This window comes from Anser cygnoides, chromosome 2 (assembly GCF_040182565.1).
Source record: "Anser cygnoides isolate HZ-2024a breed goose chromosome 2, Taihu_goose_T2T_genome, whole genome shotgun sequence".
Lineage (NCBI taxonomy): Eukaryota > Metazoa > Chordata > Aves > Anseriformes > Anatidae > Anser > Anser cygnoides.
This window is the reverse complement of record NC_089874.1, coordinates 53,229,532-53,250,646: the sequence shown is the minus strand read 5'-3', so window position 1 is coordinate 53,250,646 and position 21,115 is coordinate 53,229,532. Positions and strand designations below refer to the sequence as shown.

At 41.9% G+C, this 21,115-nt stretch overlaps 1 protein-coding gene across 8 annotated transcripts in view; it reads right to left on the bottom strand.

The window, feature by feature from the left end:
* The window catches only part of KIF13A (kinesin family member 13A), a 126,937-nt gene extending 106,109 nt beyond the window's left edge, over positions 1-20,828 (bottom strand). For 2 of the 8 annotated variants that reach the window (XM_066992075.1, XM_066992076.1), the window contains exons 1-2: positions 20,485-20,819; positions 20,193-20,283 (exon numbers count right to left, since the gene is read on the bottom strand). In XM_066992075.1, the coding sequence (XP_066848176.1) occupies positions 20,193-20,283; positions 20,485-20,539 (146 nt within the window). In that variant the 5' untranslated portion in view covers positions 20,540-20,819. Of the gene's footprint in view, positions 1-20,192; positions 20,284-20,484 lie in introns of all 8 variants that reach the window. The other 6 variants (XM_066992078.1, XM_066992079.1, XM_066992081.1 and 3 more) reach the window with 4 other exon arrangements.
* Positions 20,829-21,115: the final 287 nt, after the last annotated feature.

The window sequence follows — 21,115 nt, the reverse complement described above, 5'->3', positions numbered from 1 at the left end:
AGGGAGAAAAAGTAACATGAATTTCAATCTCCTGACTAGCTGACCAAACTGATGTTCATTTCTACCATAATTCAGAGTATCACTATCTAACTGAAGACTGAATTAGAAACAGTTATCTTTTGTTATTCCACCTCTAATTCCATTCCAGCACGTGCTACAAAACCTGACTAAAATCTCTCCACTACTCAGGCACACAAAGGAACCATGCAGATTGACTACACCTGCCTGCACACAAGTCAGACAACAAAAGGTAGGAATAAAAAGACCTTCAAAATGCAAAGATTACCCTAGCCCAGACACCTAACCAAAAGTCCTTAATAACATTTAAGGGGTTAACCATCTTTCCATGACTCATCACATCATGTATCAACATGTAACCTGGGGTGTTCCTTCAAAAAAAATCCCCACAAAAGACAGCCAAAGTCATAGCCCCCCCCCCCCCCCCCCCCCCCCCAACTTTTCCATCCATGACTATCAAGGTGTTGCAAAGAGCACAATGCCACCACAACAGTGAGGGCACCTCCTGTACGCTTCCAGGCTCAGAAGCCCGTAGACTAAAAATGAGATTGCACACCTGGCTAAAAATTTCTCATATATTCAATTGAAGTGTAGGTGCCAAGTCTTATTAGTACGCACAGAAATTCTAGGTAGCTCAAAGGACAAATGAGAGTTAATATTCTACCACTGATAAAGTGCATATCCCATATTAAGGAGCTGCGCACAGGTGATTTATAAATACAGGTGGTTTCCATCTTAATCTACTGTACTGGGTCTAGCTGGGATGGAGTTAACTTTCCCCGCAACTGCCCACACAGTGCTGTGCTCTGCACGTGTAGCTAGAACAGCACCGGTATCACACCTGTGTTGTGTCTGCTGCTAAGCCCTGCCGGCACAGCTTCAAGACCCTCACCAACAACCACCCCATCCTCCCAAACAACCGCTATGCGTATTGAGGCCCTGCTTCCTGGGACGCAGCCGAACGTCGCTCGTTGATGGGAAGTAGAGAATAACAGTATTCTCTTTTCACTTCCATGCAGCCTCTCCCTGTCGTTTTTCCCCTTTAATTAAACTATCCTGATCTCAAAACCTGAGCCTCCACACACGCACACACCAATGTATTGCACTGCCTTCCCCAACCTCCCCTCCTCTGAGGAAGGGGAGCGGGAGCATGGTGTGGAGGAGCTGGCGTTCAGTTGGCTGTCGATGCGAAACCACCACAGTCACGTATATTGTACAGAAGTATATATTGTGTAGAAGTTTCTCTTTTATAAGCTATTGTTTCAGTATGAGTTTAACACAGAACTTTCAGAGGTTTTGTGAGGCTTCACAAGCTCATTCTGCAGGTCAATCTTCTGTTCTCTTTAAAGGCTGAGGAAAAAAGCACGAACATTGCTAATGGAAATAACACTGAACTAGCAACAGAACTTTAAGAAATTCTACAATGCTTTCATGCCCAGTTTTCTTAATGATGTGAAATCCTCTTGTGAATGGTCATTAACTTTATCTTCTTTCTCGCCTACCTATTTCTTAACAAAGTCTCCTGATACTGTTCATAATCCCTAACGCTCTCTTCCATCCGTCTACGGCTTCCAAAAAGCAGAACTTCTCTCAGAGCAGTCAACTCTTTTCTGCCTGTACAGTTTTCCAGACTCCCAAGTCATTTCTGATCTTTTCTTTACCATTTCTGATCATTATATTTTAGTAAACTGTACAGTCCAAATACACAAGGCAGGCAAACACCGAAGAAAAAGCTATTGTTAAAAGGTGGTCCTAGTTCATAGGCATGGACAACAACAAAAAGGGAAAGGTTAATTAACCATCTTATCTGATAATTGCAGCCTAGATTATTGTTGTACATATGTTTAATTTTACTACTTGTACTCAGTAATTGAGTACTCTTCCACTGAAATTCTGCCTACTGTCATATTTAAATATGCATATCAAATTCTCAACACCACTAATTCACTAATATTCTGAGAGCAGAGACCTATGAATACGAAAAGCATCAAAATTCAGTTCAAATCTTCTGCTTTCTACAAACTCCTTTACTTACATCCATCAGTTTCCTTTATTATTTCATTTATGAAACTGCCTATTTGCAACTCCAAGCAGATCGATTATCTTGTGCATGGGCTTCCGCTCATAACTCCTCCACATTGCTCAGGTTTCTGCTCCTTGTGTTCCCCACCTCCCAATATCATTACTGTAATTCAGTCACTCATTCAGTAATTGTGCCACACTGTCCACAGTAGGAATCTCTACGGAAGACCGGTAATTTGAATGACTTGCTTTATCACTTCAGGAAACTTCCAAAAATAGTTTTTCTATAGCTCCAATTTCCCATTGAGTATCAAACAGTTTAAGAATATAAGGTGCTGCACCATTTGTGCAGAATATTATAATCCATGGATGAATTATTAAAAGTCAAACCCAGCCCTACAAATATGCATGGTTACTGAACTACGTATACTACAACACAGGATTTTTCTATTTCTGAGGCATTTCTGTAAAGCACATAACAGTAATCATGAATGCTTATTTTCTATTTCCTCAGTATAATCATGATAATACAAGTCTAAAATGTCTCATCATGATACATCTCCATTACAGGCAATGGCTTTCGTATTTCTCTTTAAATCTATTGAGAAAACTTTTTTCCAGATTTTTTGTTTAAAATAAACATACTAAACAATTTTGGGACATATGAAGAATAATTTGAGAGGAAAAAGGTATCAGTATTAACATTTTTGTACTCATTGATATTCTGGCAAACAGGCAAAGAAATTCCTTCGCTGACCTTTAAGTTCTATGAACCATATGGTAAACTACTTGAAGCCAGGGTTTGACCTGGGTTTGTTGGAGTTCAAAATATAAACAGTTAAGTCGGGAAATGGTAATGAAAACGTTAACATCCCCTTCAGAGAAGTGACTTACCAGTTACATCCACTTCTGAAATGTTAAGAAACACTATCACACAGCATAAGCAGGTTAATGAAAAAGATGAGTAAAAAACATAACAGTAGTAATGAAAACATAGAAATCAGAAAAACAAAGACATCTAGAAACTAAACGTTTTACTTGCCAGTTAACGACTACCTACTCTGAAATACAAACAAACCTGCTGCCCACGAAGAGAAGCGTGTCCTTTAAAGGAAAAAAAAAATAAGCAAAACTGATTACCTGGCTTCTACAAAGAATCACAGGAATTGTTGCAGAAAATGAAATAGAAACAAAGTAAGAGGAATGAAAACCTCGGGACTACCTCAACCACCAAAGGACAGAAAGCCAAAATTACAACATTAAGTATTCTGATTGGGAGGAAGGCTCCCTTACAGACAGGCCTGACGAATTTAAAGATTCAACACTATGCAAACCTAGTGCTCAATGCATAAAGTGCCTTCAAAGAATATTTCCTTCATAGATATTGTCTCTGCATAATTTATTATATGTTGCATAGTAATGGTTGTAAACAGCCATTAACTTTCTGTATCTCAATACTTTTAATAAGCTTAGACTTAACCAAGTTACCAAGAATCAGCTGAGCCACAGTAGCTGAACAGAGCAGTTGCAAGGCAGCAAAGTTTTCCTGGCTTACAGATATTTAAAGCTCGCATTGCTCACACAACTGTAAAAGAAAAATCAACCTAAAGCAACAATTTAACGTAGTTTGTACATTGCTACTTGTTCCTTTTGTCAACTTTACATTTTAAGTTAAAAATTGATGCACAAAATAGCTTGGAGGCCCAGGCGTCCTTACAGTCACTTGTAAATTAAAAAGCTCCACCTACAGAATCAAAGTTAGCTGGTATCTATTAACAAATAAGTTTTTATACCCATCTTATACTTATTACTATTAACATATTGCAATAAGAGTCACAAAAAAACCCAAGAACAACAACAACCACTTATTGGGTGGACAGCAGATGCATGCCTACCAGAGAAGTCTCCTGAAGCAATTTGTGAACTGCACTCATTCATGACAGAATATAGTATTTTACCTCTGCAGGTGGCCTGGAAAAGAACTACAATAGAGTATGTTCTCCTTCATACTTTTCCAGTGTACTCAGAGGATCTGCACAATGAAAGGATTGTCATTTCTTTGCTGCTTTGACCAACTACTTTAAGTGCTTTGCAATGCTGTACTTCACATTTATTGGTTGTGTGAAGGATATTCTGCTACCTAAGGTATAAATTATTTGGAAAATTTTGAACGTGTTATTTGTTGAATTCCAGCACTCACTCACACATTAATCTGAACTCTAATGCTCAACGTGAAAAGCCATCCACAATACAACTTTCTTCCTCAGGAACAGAGCTTCAGGTCTGATCTGCCATATAAAAAATTAGACTAGAAGAGATATTAAATAACCTTCATTTTCAAAAAAGAAAGCTCACCCATCATAATCTGATTTGTCTCATTAATTACTTGTAATTGAGTGTATCTTTACTGTTCTATGAAGACAGCTGGAACAGTTTGTTCAAGGAGTGGGGAACACAATGAAAAGTGTCCTTCTATCAGCACGAACATGCTCAGAGCCGATCATTCTCATCCACCTTGGAGTTTGCCAGAGAACCGAGTGCTCAGAGACTCTGAAAAGACAACTCTAGAAAAGGGACAGGAAATGTGCTATTTGATGTCTCCCCTTCAAAAACATTAAGTCAAATATTAAAAAGAAGAAGAAGAAAGGAATCTTCTGCTTTTATAAATCAAAACTTGTATACAGCCTAGAGAGACCTCTGTTTAACTTGTTACATTTGAGCGTTAAAATCCTCAGAACTATGAATTTATCAGCTCTGAGAAGGATTTAATATTTTTCAGCCTTAGATACCAAAGCCAACGTAAAGAAAAGCATTAAAAACTTATTTGAATTTTCATCTCGAGCCTATTCCACTCCCTAAAAAGCCAGCATTTCACACAAGGATGCCCAGCCCACCTACTACAACTCCTTTCACATGCTGCACCTGCTGCACCAAACCTCTGCTCATCAATTTATCCCACGTATTGCTCTGCATAAAGACACAGTAATATACTTGAAACAGTCACCAAGCAGATTAACTTAAAGATAGTTTTGCTTTGGAAATGTGACTACCTGAGGCCAACCTCTTCTCTCTCCACAGAGCTTGCCCAGTGACTTTGCACTGACACGTTGCCTTTGGTAGCAAAGTAACAGCTTTGAGTATGAGAAAAGTAAAGGGAAGGGTTGGCAGATCTACTGCTTCCCAACTCACCAACAAGCGTTAAGATCCAAGAGACGCAGCAATGGACAACACAGACACAGCTTATTGACAACTGGAAATAAGGAGATGTAGAATCTGGCCTCCAGAATTCCAGATGACTTATTAAAAACATGATTTTGCATCTTTCCATATCTTAGTGTAGTTTAAGGGCAACAGAAATATATAGACAATATGCAGAGATAATTCATAATTATATATACACACACATGCAGAGATAACACATAATACGTATGAACTAAGCAATTTTGCTACCAAATTCCAGAGAGAGTTTGGTCAAAGACTGCCAATGATCATAACCATCCTCCCAAATTGCCTTGCTAGGCTATGCAACTCTGACACGTACTGATAGCAGACTTCATCACCCAGGAATCTTTACAGAATACACAAGTGGAGACATCCTGAACTCTGACTAGCAGCCTGCACAGTGTACCAGTGTCAGAAAGTAGTTGTTTCCTTAACAAAAAATTTGTTTCTCTCCAGACATCCTTCTACGTTTAAAACACATGTCCAAGCAACATGCAGTATTCTCAATGGAGTTTTACTCAAATAGCCCGAAGTTCATATGCAGCTCAAGTATTTTAAAAATATGATTATTCTTTCCGGAACAATTTCTCCTTTTTTTCCACCCCCCAAAGTCTTCCTCGAATCTTTTTCTCCCTCCTTGGCTTGCAGCCAACAGCATTTATTCCCTCAAAGAGTTTTCTGAGCTGTGATCTCAGACTGCAGAACCAGGTTTACATCCACAATTCATTTTACGAACATTTGTTTACAGAGAGCAGAACACTACTGTATTATTATAGTGAAAGGTATAATTTGTTTGAAATATCTTCCTTCCACTATTACCTGTGAGAATTTTATCCATGTTCCAGGCTTATTGTGTAGACAAAAAGCAGGTACTTATTAGCTCCAGGCACAAATCAAAGCAAAAACTGATGAAAAGACAAGCTAGCTTCTAAAAATAGAGAGGGAGCGTGGACACTTTCACGTGGTGGAGAGCGCCTGACCAGGTACCAAACACATACACAGCCCCGCCTGGATATGGTGCTGGCAGGGTACGGTGAGCAAAGGAGTGCTCCAAGGGGATGGGGGGGGAGTTTCAGAACAGGAGTCTCCATCCCCCTGCAGATTCACTAGGGTCTAGCTGAGCATTTTAGCTCCAGATCTGCAGCAGTGTGCAGAACACACACAGCTGTGTTTCAGAAAAAAAAAAGTTTGTTTTTCACTAAGATTTGTCTTCATGCAGCAGAAAAAAAAATCTAAATTAGAAAGCATGATCATGTTACAATAAAATCAAACTAAGCCCTGACAAGTTTCAGAACAGGAGGGATATATTAAGCTATTCATACACAGAAACACAAAGCAGGTGATAACAGCAGAAAAAAAAACAGTCAGTGAGCACTATGAGATAAGTTACTAGTAGAGGAAGAAGAGCACAGAAAGAGAGCTGAGACACAAGCAACACACATGCTGCTGTACCAGCTACAGAAGACTAAAGGTAATCAAAGCTTCCGATTTAGAATAAAAAGCACAGCGCTGCTGGGACTTGCTAACAGCACTCGATCTTTTAACTTGAAAATGCTATCATTTCTGGAGATTTTAAATAATGTATTTAAAGAGCATGGGAGAATGCAGGTAGCATGTCAAGAAGATGAAAGGTAGATGAAAGAGTAAAATTGACAAGAACGGAGAAAGGCACAAACTTATCTATGGACATGCTTGCACAGAAGTGATGAGGTTTACCATAAAGATTAGCTGCATACATTTAAAGAGCCTGAATGCTGATGTGTCAGCCTTGGAAACTGGCCCCAGCCAGGTGCTTGCTAACCCAGAGACCAAAGGACACCATGGCCCATGCTGGCATCTATTCAGAGTCAGGTCAGGACAGAGATCTGGGTTTCTGCACAGGGATATGAAGCGTGCACAAATGATCCTGTACCGCAGTAATACGATGGAAGTTCTCTTTCACAGAGCAGATAGGGAAAAAATATATCCTTTCCTGTCCAGTGCTGTTCCAGGTACTACCAATACCCCGCTTTAAACCTAGCATTCAGCAAAATTAGTACGGTCAATAAGCGTATTTCATTTAAACTGGGAACTTTCACCCTACTTTATTGGAAAGTACACAAACTACTTTGGTTTTAATCTTTAATGAAGTACTTGAAGTTCTCCTTAAAATGTGGATACACACCTTCATAGTCCCACTGAGTCCCACCTGCACTGCGATCTGCAGTCAGCTCTACAACTCCTGCTCCATGCCCGACAACGGGAAAGCCCAGCTAACAGAGGGCACGCTAGGCAGAGCATTGTGGGCACACCCCAAGGCCAAATCAATGCTCATTACCTGAGCACGTGCTCCTTCTGCAAAACATACTAGTAAAACGGTAGCAGAGGCCCACAGTCACCTACTTTTGGCCCTGTCCTACCCCAGCATTGCTTTTGACTGCACCATTGCCACCTCCTCTCATCTCTGAGCTGAGAGGGACAGGCAGGACCAGCCAGTACGGCAGGGTATGGGCAGGCCAGCAGAGCCCTCCTGTATGGAAGCTGCCATCGCCCGAAGCTGCTAGGTACTTGCTGTGAGCACCCAGGCTGCAGGTGTCCAGGGCTGAGGCCGTGCAGGAGCAGGTGAGGCCCTGCAAAACTCCCCAGTTAGCGTCCCACCACACCAAAATGCAGTCCTGCTTCAGGAGCTGCGACTTAGCTCATTACCTCTGCCATAAATAACCCTCAGCCTCAGTGATCTACCCAGAGATCTGCCTGCAGAGTGGCTAGAGGTACACAGTCTAGAAGAAATGAAGTAGAAATACATGCAGTCTATCAAAAAATGTATAAAAGTCTTTAAAGGAGAATGAGAAGTCATATTAAGGAAGAAGACTCAGAATAAGTAGGTCAGTTCGAAATACTGCGTACCCTTTCATACGGCTTTCCACAAGTTTCTGAACTCCAATAAGCACTCCTTTACTTAGTGATCTGAGAAGGCAAATACTACCAGGGTCAGCAGTTTGGGGTTAGTTATACCAGGATGAGAAAGAGAAGAAGCAAAGTAGGTATGCAGCAAAACTGCAAACATATTTCAGGCTTGACAAATAATTAAATTCAAAATTGTTCAAATGAAAGTTATCGCACGAATTTTCAAGCATAGCTTTCCCACTTTGAACATCATCACTAATAAAGTCAGCAGCAGCAGCACTCAATTTTCAGCAATTTTCAACGTAATAAGGATACAGCTGCTTCCTTTTTGCTTAAATAGCTGTTCTACTTCAGAAATGGATAGAGGTTCTGGTGTCTGATTAGCAACTCCAGACCAGTTCAATTTATTTTGATCTACGCCTGCAACCTGAGACACAAAAGTAAAAGAGCAGGACTAGAAAGATATGGTACAGGAGAAGCTGCAGCTAAGGCAAGCATCCCACTTCAAAGGCCCTTAGATTAACAGCACTGAAGCAAAGAACTGATGTGCCTCATATGGAAAAACAGTTGAAGGGAGGGGAAAAAATGTAGTAAAAGTATTTTTAAATGAATCAAGAACTTGCCCCTTTAGGCCTTTAACAGCAAAACAACAAAGCACACAGTGTCCTTTTCTTCTCCATTTATAAGAAAAGTTCTGTAGCAAATCTACAACACACCATCTATTTTGGATATGAAAAAGAACAATAATTATAAAAAATGTTTCAAGTGCATAGTTTTCCACTACTATTTGGAAAAAAAAAAAGTTTCCTAGTCTAATCAAACACTCCCCTTGAGCTTACTCAAATCTGACAATGCTCATTTTCCCACATAACAACTGCATGTTATCACTAACATTGCTATTTTCTTTCAATTATACAAACTGCTGACGAAGTACTCCTCCCTCAAAACTCAGCTCCGCAGTTCCGTATTATAAAATCTCATTACAAGTCTACAAAGAGATGGCATTTACTTTTTTTTTTTTTTTAATCACTACAAAGGCAGACAGGCAAGAGGTCACTTATGTGAGTACCTTTTCCGAACCACAACAAAGATTCAGCTACCTTCAGAAAAGTGCAGGAATTTCAAATTCCACTTTTAGGACTGTGAGGGAGTTGTTCTGCAACACCCTTCTTTACAACAGATGACAGATTAAGATTGAGCTGGCTTGGAGAGATTTTATAAAACTCATTTTAAACACATTGGTCATGTGCGTGCCAGAGTGTTTCCAAAGCACATTTGAGTGTCTTGCACATGAGCCACGAATTTCTGCCTTATTCAAGTAAATTCTCAAATAGCAATCAATAACATGGGTCAGAGCACGCAGCAGAAGAAACACAGCTCGGAAGACAGATGAGAATCGCACAACACTAAGGGCATTCAGCCAGCAAATCTGCATTTCTGGATCTGGATTTGCATTTCTGCGTTTAAACTAGCACAGAGTGGCAAGATGTCATTCTGTAATGATCAGCTGATACCGAAATTTCAAATGAAGTAACACCGCGTCCCTTGAAGCATATGCAAAGCTTCTATCTGTGAGCACTGAAGGCAGTAAGGAGAGATTACACTACAGGCACAAAGCTTGCATACCTTCACTGTTTCTGAAAAAAGCTTCCCTCCCAGAGCCACGTTCGCAAAGCTATTTTAGAGGATGCAGCCCACCCTAAAGAATGGCTAGACAAAAGAGGAGAGATTAGACTGATGTCTATCTAGGCTCAGCACTCATCTTCTATGCCCCGCTGAGCATTTTAAAACAGAACTGGCACAGGCTAACTTCGAACTTTTACTATGGGGGAGTCGGACATTCCCTTCCTTTGACATGCTGCTTCTGACAATAAAAAGGAATCAAGATGTGGAGCTGGGATGCTGAGAGGAACACAACATCTACTGAATTTATTAAAAAAAAAAAAGTAATCAATGTAAGGTCTCCTTCAATGGACTGGTAAGACAACACTCAAGTGCTACATCCTCAAAGACATTTTCACTATCTTAGATGGACATATGAGCACTTACTTCATGGCCAGTTTCTGCAGACTCTCAGACGTGATGGACATTTAATTAACAGTAAATAAAAAAAACAGTGTTAAAATGCATGTTACAAATATACACTGAAAATCAGAAATACAACACAAACTTAGCTATGATGTTATAAACACCTCACTAAAAATACAAAGGACTTGGAAGCTCCTGACAAGATCAGTACATGGTAAGCTCTGTCCTGTGTTCAATGGCCTGTTTACAAGAACTGACTTTCCTTTTTGTTTGCAACTTGGATCTCAACCAGAACACACATGAATAACGTAGCGTTTCCTCGCAGAATGCCAGTTTCTCGTACATACTTTCAGCAGGATGGGAGAAAGCTCACAGGATACTTTTGTTTTGGCCTGGTTTCCCCCAATATGTACTTTGTGGAGTTTGTAATACTGTCAGGCACCCAGTTCTGTACCTCTCACCCGCCTTTCGTTATCCTTCCAGTCCTGCTCCCCAAGTATCCTTTCCCTCTATTCTGCTGTGTCAGCAGCCAGTTGGTTAAGGAGCCGTCTTTCGCACTTTCTAATGTTTCAGTTTCCATGCAGATACTGAAGCAGCATTTCTCAAGGACACTCCAACCAAGAATACAGGTACAACTGAGGCTTACTTACACCAGAAGAATGTCAACTATCCAAAACTTTCTCCTTTTTAAATTTAACAGGCAAAGAAAAGGCCAGATTGTTTTCTAGACAGTTTGTTCCAGAATTGCATACCCACTATGGTCGGGGTAAGAAGCTCTGAAATGGCAAAACCTGAGTACTAGGATGATGATCCACAATACACTTCTGACAAAGCTTCCAGAAGCACTTTTTTATACCAATACAGTGCAAAATGCGAGATCACAAACGGTTTCTGCTCTTTTACTCTATTATATAACTGCAAAGTAACCAAACTCAACTACTATTTGCTGAGCATTCAGAGGATACGTGAGTAATATATTAAGCTCTTCAACTGCATGCACCAAATAAAGGAACATTTCTTTATTTTACCAAAAGACCAATTTCTGTTTCAGCCTGATTTCATTAGATGAAGTTATGTGAAAACATATATAAAGTCTAAAGGAAATTCAGGAACATCTCAAAATATGGAATGACGACATGGCATGACAGAAAGGAAACAAAAACTGTATCAAAATGCTCAGGACTTGCATCATTCGGGGAGGGGACACTACCGAACCAACCCAAGTCTGGAGCACTGCAAACTTACATCACACTGCATACGTAAAAGATTCACATCAACAGATACTGACAAAAACTTTCCAAAGCAGACCAGGATGCTTCTCATTCAGGGCCATAAAGTGGCTTTGCCAATAGAAAACTTCCACCAGTTCCACTGAAATGCTCTGTTGGCTTATCTTCAGGAAAAGCTCAGCTACTATAAAACAAGCCTCGGCTTTTGAATCACACAGCAAAACTGAATTTGAAGTAAAAATTCAACAAAGTAAGAACTAGGACGTATTAAAAACCACACAGCAACCGGTGCTGATCACTGTAGAAATCCATTCATTTTGCAGATAAAACCTTCCCTTCTGCCACATTCCTTTAACCTTCAATTCTGAAGGAATCAAATTCGTGAAAGACTTTCTCAGCTACCCTGCACATGATTTGATTTTAATCAGTCAGACAAAAAGTGGAAACCACATGGGAAGCAGTATCAAGTATTCCAGTTTCTTATCAAAGATCTGCTGTTCCTTGTCATCATACAAGAAATATTAAGCAAAACAGACAACTCCACATACGTATACTTAGTACTACAAAAACTATTCCAGTGTCTGAAGAGACAGATGCAGAACTTTAAATTTTCTTCTTCTAGCATAGGGCTTCAATCTCATTGGAGGCTTTTGAATGCTGCTTATTTAGGATTGATGTTTGTGTATAAAAAGAGATGGCAGAACAATAAACTACAACTACAAGCTCAATAAACAGGGTATCATGTACACTTTTTATCATTTCATCTGCAAGTCTAAAATGTTCTCTAGAACAACAAATTTTAAGGAAAAATATTTAAATGCTGACAGTTTCAGCAATCTGTTTTTAATATAAAACACATTACTTGGACAACAGCATACAACGTCTTATGAAGTTCACAATTAACAATGCATCCTGGTAGTTTTTAACATATTGAACGCTATCTTCATAAACATACGCAGAGATAAGCATGCCATTCCAGCCACAGCAGCTGCTTTGATTCACGTTTTTGAAATGCCTACAATTCTTGGAATATACACACACTGCAAAAAGAAGATGCGGTGACGCCACAAATCTCAGGATAACCAGCACCAGCCTACTAGCTCTGCTGCTCCTAAACATGACCAGGCAGCAGCACAGGCTCGGTGGGAGCTAGCTCACAGAACAGAGACCACAAGTATCTTCCCTGTTGCTAGTGAACAATAAGCTTCTGCTGTATCTTCAGCGTCATCATTAACTGTGAAGCTTACCATACACTTACCAGAAGCATACAGAAATGTTTCAGACACCTTTTCACTGCTGGGCTGATACACCTCAAAACAGGTACAGTACAATTAATAAACGCCAAAATATATGCATAGCTTAATCTGTCAAAAGATTAGTTGAGGTATAAGTCTTTGTCCTGAGCTGTAACACTCAAATATCAAATAAGTGACTGCAGGATAATAAAATCATTACTGACTAGGGGCTAATGACATACGATACCCCTATGGAGATCTATGTGAAACAAGAGCACATTTAGGTTACCTTCTAGAGGAAAAGTTACACCTCACAAGTCACTAACTTAACACCTGAGGAAGATGTAGCTGTATTTGGTAAGCATTTACATGCCTGAGGATGCCTCTGCTTAGGATATAACAAAACACCAAATAAAGGTTGAGGCTGATGACTAGGAATTTATTAGTTCAGGAAATGGCTATGAATTTCATTAGACTGATGACCAAGGGCTGCTTTTTCTTTAAAAAATGACAGCTGACTTTTAATCTAAAATAAAACCATAACTGTAGAAGTTAATTAGCACTAACCAGCACAACAAGCCTTTCATTCACTTTTCTCCAAAACAGTAAATGAAATGAAGGGGCACCCTCCCATGGAATTAAAAACAACTTACCTAACTCTACTGTTCACCAGCACAGATAATCTTGGGCTTATGTCACTGATTTGTGACCCCTGTCAGCAATGCATTTTTCTGACTGAAAATTTGCCGTATGAAGGTCGATCTGCTTGTTGTGCACTTCCTGAGCTCCTCCCTCAGCTCCCAGACATTGTCCACCACACTCAGCAGAAGGATCATGAAACATTACACAAGAAGCTCAAGCTTCAGCAAACCTCAAACTCTGATGCCCAATTTCCTATCAGCATAGAAAGTCACATACTGATGGAACAAGCTCATATGCCTTCAACTATCTCTTGTAAAAAGAGACACAGCAGCATTACTTCCAGGCAACAGCACGACTGTTTTAGTTAACACAGTGCTTCAGGTCTCAAGTTAATTTGCTATCGCGTCCTGCGGTGCAAATCATTGCTCAGTAGGGGCCTTTTCTTTGCACGCTGCACTTACTGAGCACGTACAATTCACCGTCTCCAGACGACACTTTGACACTTCCGTAGCGCCCGCTCCACACTCTGCAGTTGTTAACAGGCATCCTTACAAAACACGAGGAATTAAGCAATTGGAGAACTTATTCAGTTAAGCAACAGAATCTGCACAGCGCTGCTGCAGCAGCTGGCATTTCACTAGAGTAGGCAGTAATTGTTTCCATGAATAGACTCGCACCACGGCCAGGCCAGGCCAAATAAGCAGAGCCACCAGAGGACTTTCCCACCACTGCACACAGCCTTTCCGTGTGGGAGACACGGCAATGCAGCCGGGGGCTGCTGCCCTTCCTGCTACTCAGTTTGCCCCCAGCTTCAGAGAAATAAAGGACTTCAAACATGGTAATGTCTCAGAACCACAGCAGCGACGAGTACTTTTTGTCAGTTTAAAGATTTAGCTCTAATCTTATTACTACAAGTATCGCCACGACGGCTCCGTCGATGACAGATGCCCGCCTGTGCCTGCTGCACTGCGGGCCTGAGACAAGGAAGGAATTCACTTCGTCACCAAAAACATGTGCAAAGATTTGCAGCCCAGTGCCCTGCAGTACATAACCCTGCACGGAACGGATGCTTGTGGGTGCTGCTTCTCTCCAAGCAGGAGGTTGGTGGAGCAGGGACTTTATTAGCACTTGCTGAAGTGCCAGTGCCACTACAATACGTTTACAACTACCACCTAATTTTAAACGTGTCAACTACTACAATTTAAGTCTGAAACTTTACCATACACATATTTAATAAGCATACTAGATGCACAGAGCAAAGGTAATCTTGTAGAGACATTCTTCCTTTGAAAAGAATGTATACCAAGGGGGGCAAAGGAGGTGAAACAAAAGCTTTTCCTTCAGTCCCAATCTCCCCAAAGAAAAGGGCAAACATAAATCCATTTGAAAAGAGCAGCTGTTTTTTTTAAATTCGTAATTTCAATAAACAACACGTTCAAGGTGGACTGAATAGGAATCCAGATCTCAAAAACCATTTCTGGCCGCAATAATAGACAAATGCACATGTACCTGCCCCTTCTAAACACAGAAGCGAAGCGTGTCTAAAAGGCCTGCCAACCTACCTGAGAAATCTTTTTATGTTCTACTGCGTGGGCATTTCTAACATCATAAAACAGACAAAATGGACATGTTCAAGGTGAACCCAGTTTTACTGTATTCTGAGTATTGCTTTTAAGTATAACTGAATAGCAGTCCAGAAGCAGGGAATGTCTACAAAGCAACGATTGCCCAAGCATGGTATTATCAAGAACAGTTTTCCTTCTCTTCGAGCATGTTATTTCTGTTCTGATATACTGCCAGCTACGTACTACTAGCGGCGTACCCACAGTCTCAACAGCATCCAGTGGTAGTTTCCTCTAGCAATGCCTTTTCAAGACCAAAGCACAAGGTCCCAACAGCTGCCTGGATTTTATGAACGTGGCAAGGTAACAGGTGTTCATCATACCCATGGCTCAGTTGACCTTAGAAAGAACCTAGAGCCATGCCACAAATTCATAATCCAAAACACATGGAAAATCCAAAATACGTGGGATTCAGCAAAGAGGAATTTGAAACCAAGTGTTAGAATGGTGGTTTCGTGGAACTGCATCTAGTATCCCACCTGAGGCATGGATGAGTTACCGCAATGCAAAAATGGTTCTGAAATGACATTCGCCAGCCGTACATTTTATCACTCAAACACACCTCTTCGACAAAGATTCAAAGTTAACAATTCACATCCTGAACATTGATGTCGAACAGGAAGCTAACCGAAGAGGTCAAAGTCAGATTGCTTTTACAATTTCCTCTAGACAAAGATAAAGGTTGCTGCCTGCTCTTGTTACACCATCTAGCTCAGGTGAATTCAGAGTATATGCATCAAGGACACGATCTTCTTGATCATGCCTTCAGATACAAAAATAATTAGCAGTTGTCCTGTTTCAGCTTCCCGAAGTTCCAGTTTGAAACAGGGACCATTACCAGAAACGCACATCCTCTCCCTGCAACCGCGCTCCTCTCTCATCTCTGATGCTGTTCGAAGCAACATGTCAAAAAAAAAAAAAAAAAAAGGCATCACAGTGACCACGTGAAGGACCATCTATTAAAGACCATTCAAAATACTTTTTTCCCCCAAGGTGGGGAGGAGGCAACAGCTGCTTTCTGGAAACAAGAATTTTAGGACAAGCTAACTAGGAATAAAATCTGTGCTTCAGGTCATTATCTTGGGAAGCATCACGACCTACAAGAACTAGATAGGCCCCATACACATACCTGTTCCCAGCTATTTGTTTTACTAAAGAGCTTAAACCTACTCAAAAAAAAAAAAAAAAAACACCATATATTCTGCCTCTCTGAGTAATTTAAAGATATAAGAGTTTTACCTAAGTATAATTTGGCATTGGGGCTATTTGTCTGTTATCTAAGTAATGACGGCAGAAGATTGAGCAAGCAAGTCCTAAAATAGGTTTAAAAAACAAAAATAAGTCAGACAAAAAAAAAAAAGATACTTTCTGAGCAGAGTGGACTTTAAGTTCAGCTCCACAATCTGATGATTTCTTTCTTATTTTTTGACCCAAGGCCTTTAATAAGGCAAAGTTTGCAGAAGGCTACTGTGCTTTAAGGTAATAAATTGCCCAACAGATGCCTTCTGCTTAGTCAGAACTACAGCTGAAACAGTATTGCAGTTCTACTGTCTCCGTACTTCATTATTTCTGTCAATACAAATCTTTTGTTTACTAACAACGGAAAGATCACGCCATGAACTGTAGTCAGGGAAGCAAAATAAATTTTTCAGATCCTACATGTTTAAAAAGTGTAGCTGAAAGGCAAGGTTGGATGGAGAAAAGCCTGTTTCGACAGTCAAAAGCACAGGTGGCACCTGGCAAAACCTGATTTGTCCTACTAACTAAAAGAATAGCATCTCTAACATCAAGAGAAAGCTTTGACGAACCTAGAGAGGGGCGTGATATTTCCATCGTAAATAATAATTACTCAGATATTTTGAAAGACTGCCTGTAAGCTCATGCTCTAGTTATTTCATAGTTGCAGTTTAATGCTGTACCTTAATGCCAACCAGACACAAACATTTATAGCATGACAGTAAGACGTACACTACTGGTTTTGAAACGATTCAAATTCCTAAGACTATTAGTTGGAATAACTATTTCAGAAAGAAGAGTACTTTGATCAAGGAAATTCAGCTTCCCAGGTGAAGACAGGAAAAATAAAATAAAAAATCACAGGGTTCCCAGAAATACCAGACATTATTTCCTTCCAGGAAGAAAGAGAAATCCACACCAATTTTGGGGGGAAAATGTATGGAAGACCAACAAGGTAACTAAAACAACACAGAAACACACTTAGGCAGACATAAAGGAAACTGATGCTACTAGTAACACTAAAACAAGGGCTAAAGGCATGAAGTGCAACAAATCAACTTCGAAAAATCTTTGCCAGCACCAGAGAATATACCTGATACCAGCTAATGAAAGCTGTTTCTTTCTGAACTGTCTGCTATTACTACAGTCAGTAAAGATTTTCCCGTCTTTCAGACTCAGCTTGTTAGGTTTTACTATGTTTTGTTTTTTCTTCTTTGTTAGTTTAGAATCCTAAAACTGTTTGCCTGTAGGGAATGAAAGGCCTGCTGTTTATAAAAAGATAAAACATTTAATAACAATTACCGTTTTGTAGCTGTGTTTGTTAAGGTACAGATGCTGTGTGGTCTAGCTGTTAGAAGAAGAATTGAGAACCCAGATCTAACTTACACAACACCAATACAAACTAATACAAAAGTGGAAGCTGAACAAGTGACAGCACTGTCTTGGATTTTTGGCATTTTTTGCCACTTGTAAAACTGTCATAACTTGTCTGTCTAAAATCCTTCAGAAGTATCTGTGATAAAATGTAGAGACCTATTAACAGGATGCATCTGAAATTAGACCTAATTTTAAAACTCCTTACAGAATAGGAAAAAATAGTAAAATTTGATCTTCCTAAACTTAAAGTTTGCTTTTGGATGCACAGCACTTTAATAATTATAACAGATATCTAATTTTACTTTAGAAAATTCTGTCAGTACATTGAAAATTACAACTAAGAACACAAAGCAAATAAAGAGCGTGGTCCTGAACACCCCTCTCCCCTCCCCCCCCCCCCCCCCCCCCCCCAACAACTACAGTTTCTCTGCTTCAGCTCAATTAAGAAAAGCAGCCCTGGAAACCAACTTTGCTTTAGGAGGCTACTTATTCTAATTCCAAAGCACAGCACAAACTTGTACTTTCATTCCTCTAGAAAAAAAGGAAATCTCCATATAAAAAGAAAAATGTAAAAGAGACTAAACAGAATATTAAAATAATGCAATATAGCACAGAAAGACCAGTTAATCAGCCAACAAGGGAAGTAATTTTTGCAATGACACGGTTGCTCTGAAAGAAAAAATCCAGTTGAGCTATATAAAAACAAGCTACACAAAGAAAACCAAAAATCCATTTGACATCTCTAACCCTGCCAAGGCACCAGTCCAAGTACAAGCAGCAACTACTCAGCAATTCAGAGCCAGTCTATATAGACGTTTTATTTGGGTACACACAGAAGAAGAATAGAATTCATTCTTCATCATGAGAATTAAACTCTATCTTGACGGGAACAAATAAAACAGAAATCAACAGTTTAACACTGAAAAAATTTAGGAACTTCACAAGGCACTAGATGGCCATTAGCCATCTCAACAGTCTACACACAATCTCTGCTATTTAGAAGGTAGCCAAACCATATTTTTGCATCAACGTGAGTTACTTCCGATCAGCATTTCCAATCCTCTCACGTCATGCAGTTGCTTCCTTCTAACACACAAGTTAAACATTCAACAGCCAGCCAAGTTCCACCCTCACAGTGGGCTGGCTGCAAGCAGGGCAGCTATCACCTGCCAACACTGCTATCACTAACGAGGTTGCACACAAGTGTCACAACTCACCCATAAGGCTCTTGGCACACAATCAGAAGCCAATTCAAACTAGGTAAGAGAGTTTATAAATATATATATATATTATTTTTTACAGGTATTAAAGCCAGACAAACACAAAACACAATCTCTCAAAAGTGTCACTGCATAGTCTCCCTGAATACCTGCAGCCAACACGCACAACGTTGCACTTTGTACCTGTCAAATCCACTCACTTTAAAGAGTCGATATTATTCTTAGTACAGCTGCGTTGTGATGGACACCACATAAGCAGTTCAATAAACGTTAGAAAAAGCATACTTCCTAAAATAGTCTCAAGAAAAACAAGATTTTCATTTTTCAGATGGGATGCTAACAGGCACAGAGGCAGCATGACTTGTAGATCGCACAAAGTCTATGAAAGGGAATGGAAACGAGCACAGCTCTTTCAAGACCCAAGCCAACACATTAGCCATAACAATGATTCTGAAGACAATGCAGGTTGGATTTAAGTTAAATTGGCATGATTACTGCTGTATTCCAGTATTTAGATTAACGTGAGAGGGCCTTCGCATCTTGGACATGAAAGAACAGAAAAGGTGTAGACCTTTCCTGCTGGAAAACGATAAAAGCCATGACATTGTCTTTGGAAAAAAAAAAAAACGCATATCCTCATGCTAATTTTCATAGCTATTACACCCTCAAAGACATTTTTAATAAAACCTTAAGTAGCAAGAATTCGTCCAGATGAAAGTCTCTATAATCATGCAAATGAATTCACACTCCTTGGCATTAAAAATATTTAACAGATCAACCGAGTTGAGCTGTCAACAGGTAATCACAGAGATAAGCAAACAACGTAACTATTCCCCTCGTGCCTCCCCGTCTTTCCCCACACTCCCTCAAAGGAAAGAAATCTTTTCCTGTTCTGATCTATTTTTACAGTCCAGTGCACTGGTATTTTGGACTATTTCCAAGGGTATTCTTTAGCGGGGCATCACAACTAGACGGCAGATTTCCAAATTATTTAAGCGTATTCTCAGACTATTCCACACGACATCACGGAATTAATAAAGGAACTGGTAATTACCAAATGCAAGTATGTTAAAACTCAGCAAACAAAAAATACCATCGCTAGGACAACGTCTGAATTCTGCTTCTTGTTTCCACAAAGGTTACACCGTGTCACCAGCAGCCTGCGCTTAAGGGAAATTCCTGGGAGCAGCAGCGTGCACGGTCAGTGTCCATCCATCCTTACCTAAGCCACGGCTCATTTTTTGAGCATTTACCCAGGAATTGGCTTGCAGGCTCGGGAGGCTAACAGCGAGCTGCACCTCCCTTTGGGCGCCTCCAGCTCCTCGCAGGACACAAAGCTGAGGTCCGGGGGAGCCCTGTGCCCTGCCCGACGGCCGCCCCCTGCCCCTCGCAGACCCCAGTAGGGGGGTCAGGAGCCGGGGGGCAGGGGGGCTGTCTTTTGGCCCCGCTTCTCACCTCTCTCCCTGCTTGGCGTTGGAAGGCGGCGGGTGCAGCACCGTCTGGTTCCCCTCCATCTCCACGATGCACTTGGTGTTCAGCTCCAGCTCTGCAAGGAGAGGCGGCGGGGGGATGGACGGGCGGCCGGGACGCCCCCCGACACCCCCCGGGGGGCTGCTGCTGCCCCCCACACCCCAGGGGGTCGGAAGGGGGCCGGGGGGGGGGGGAGCTGAAGGGGGTGAGGGGCGGGGAGGGAGGCGCTTGTTCATCCCCCTGGCCGCAAAGGGGGGCGCGGGGAGGAGCCGGTTACCTCTCCTGTTCATGGGCCGGACCCTGACGGCGACCTTCACCTTGGTGTCCGACATGGTTCCCCCGGGGGGCGGCGGGCGGGCGGGCGGCCCCCCTCAGCGGCACCTCGCAGCCGGGCAGCGCCGCGCACAGCGACCCCGCGCAGCGCCAGCGTCCATGCCGGGGGAGGGGGGAGGAGGAGGAGGAGGAGGGGAGGAGGAGGAGGAGGGGAGGAGGAGGAGGAGGGCCCGGCGGCGGCGGCGCAGCCCCACGGCCACCTCCCCGCTCAGCCGCGGCCGGCCCCGGCCCTCAGCGAGCCCCCCGCCGCCATTTTCCGCCGCCTCCCGCCCGCAGCGGCCCCGCCGCCGGGCAGCCGCGGAAACACCCGAGCGGCTTCGGCAGCGGGGGCGGGGGGGGGGGGGGAGTGGCGGAAACACCCGAGCGGCTTCGGCACAGGGGAGGGGGGGGGTGGCGGAAACACCCGAACGGCTTCGGCAGCCGGAGGGGGGGAGAAGGGGGTTGGCTGCCCCCCTCGGGCAGCCGCCCAGTGAGCATGCGCAACGGGGCCGCGCCTTGCAGTGGCGCTAAAAGGCGGGGAGGTGGCACTGTGGGGCACGGCGCGCATGCGCGGTGCGGGAGGGGGAAGCCGGGCG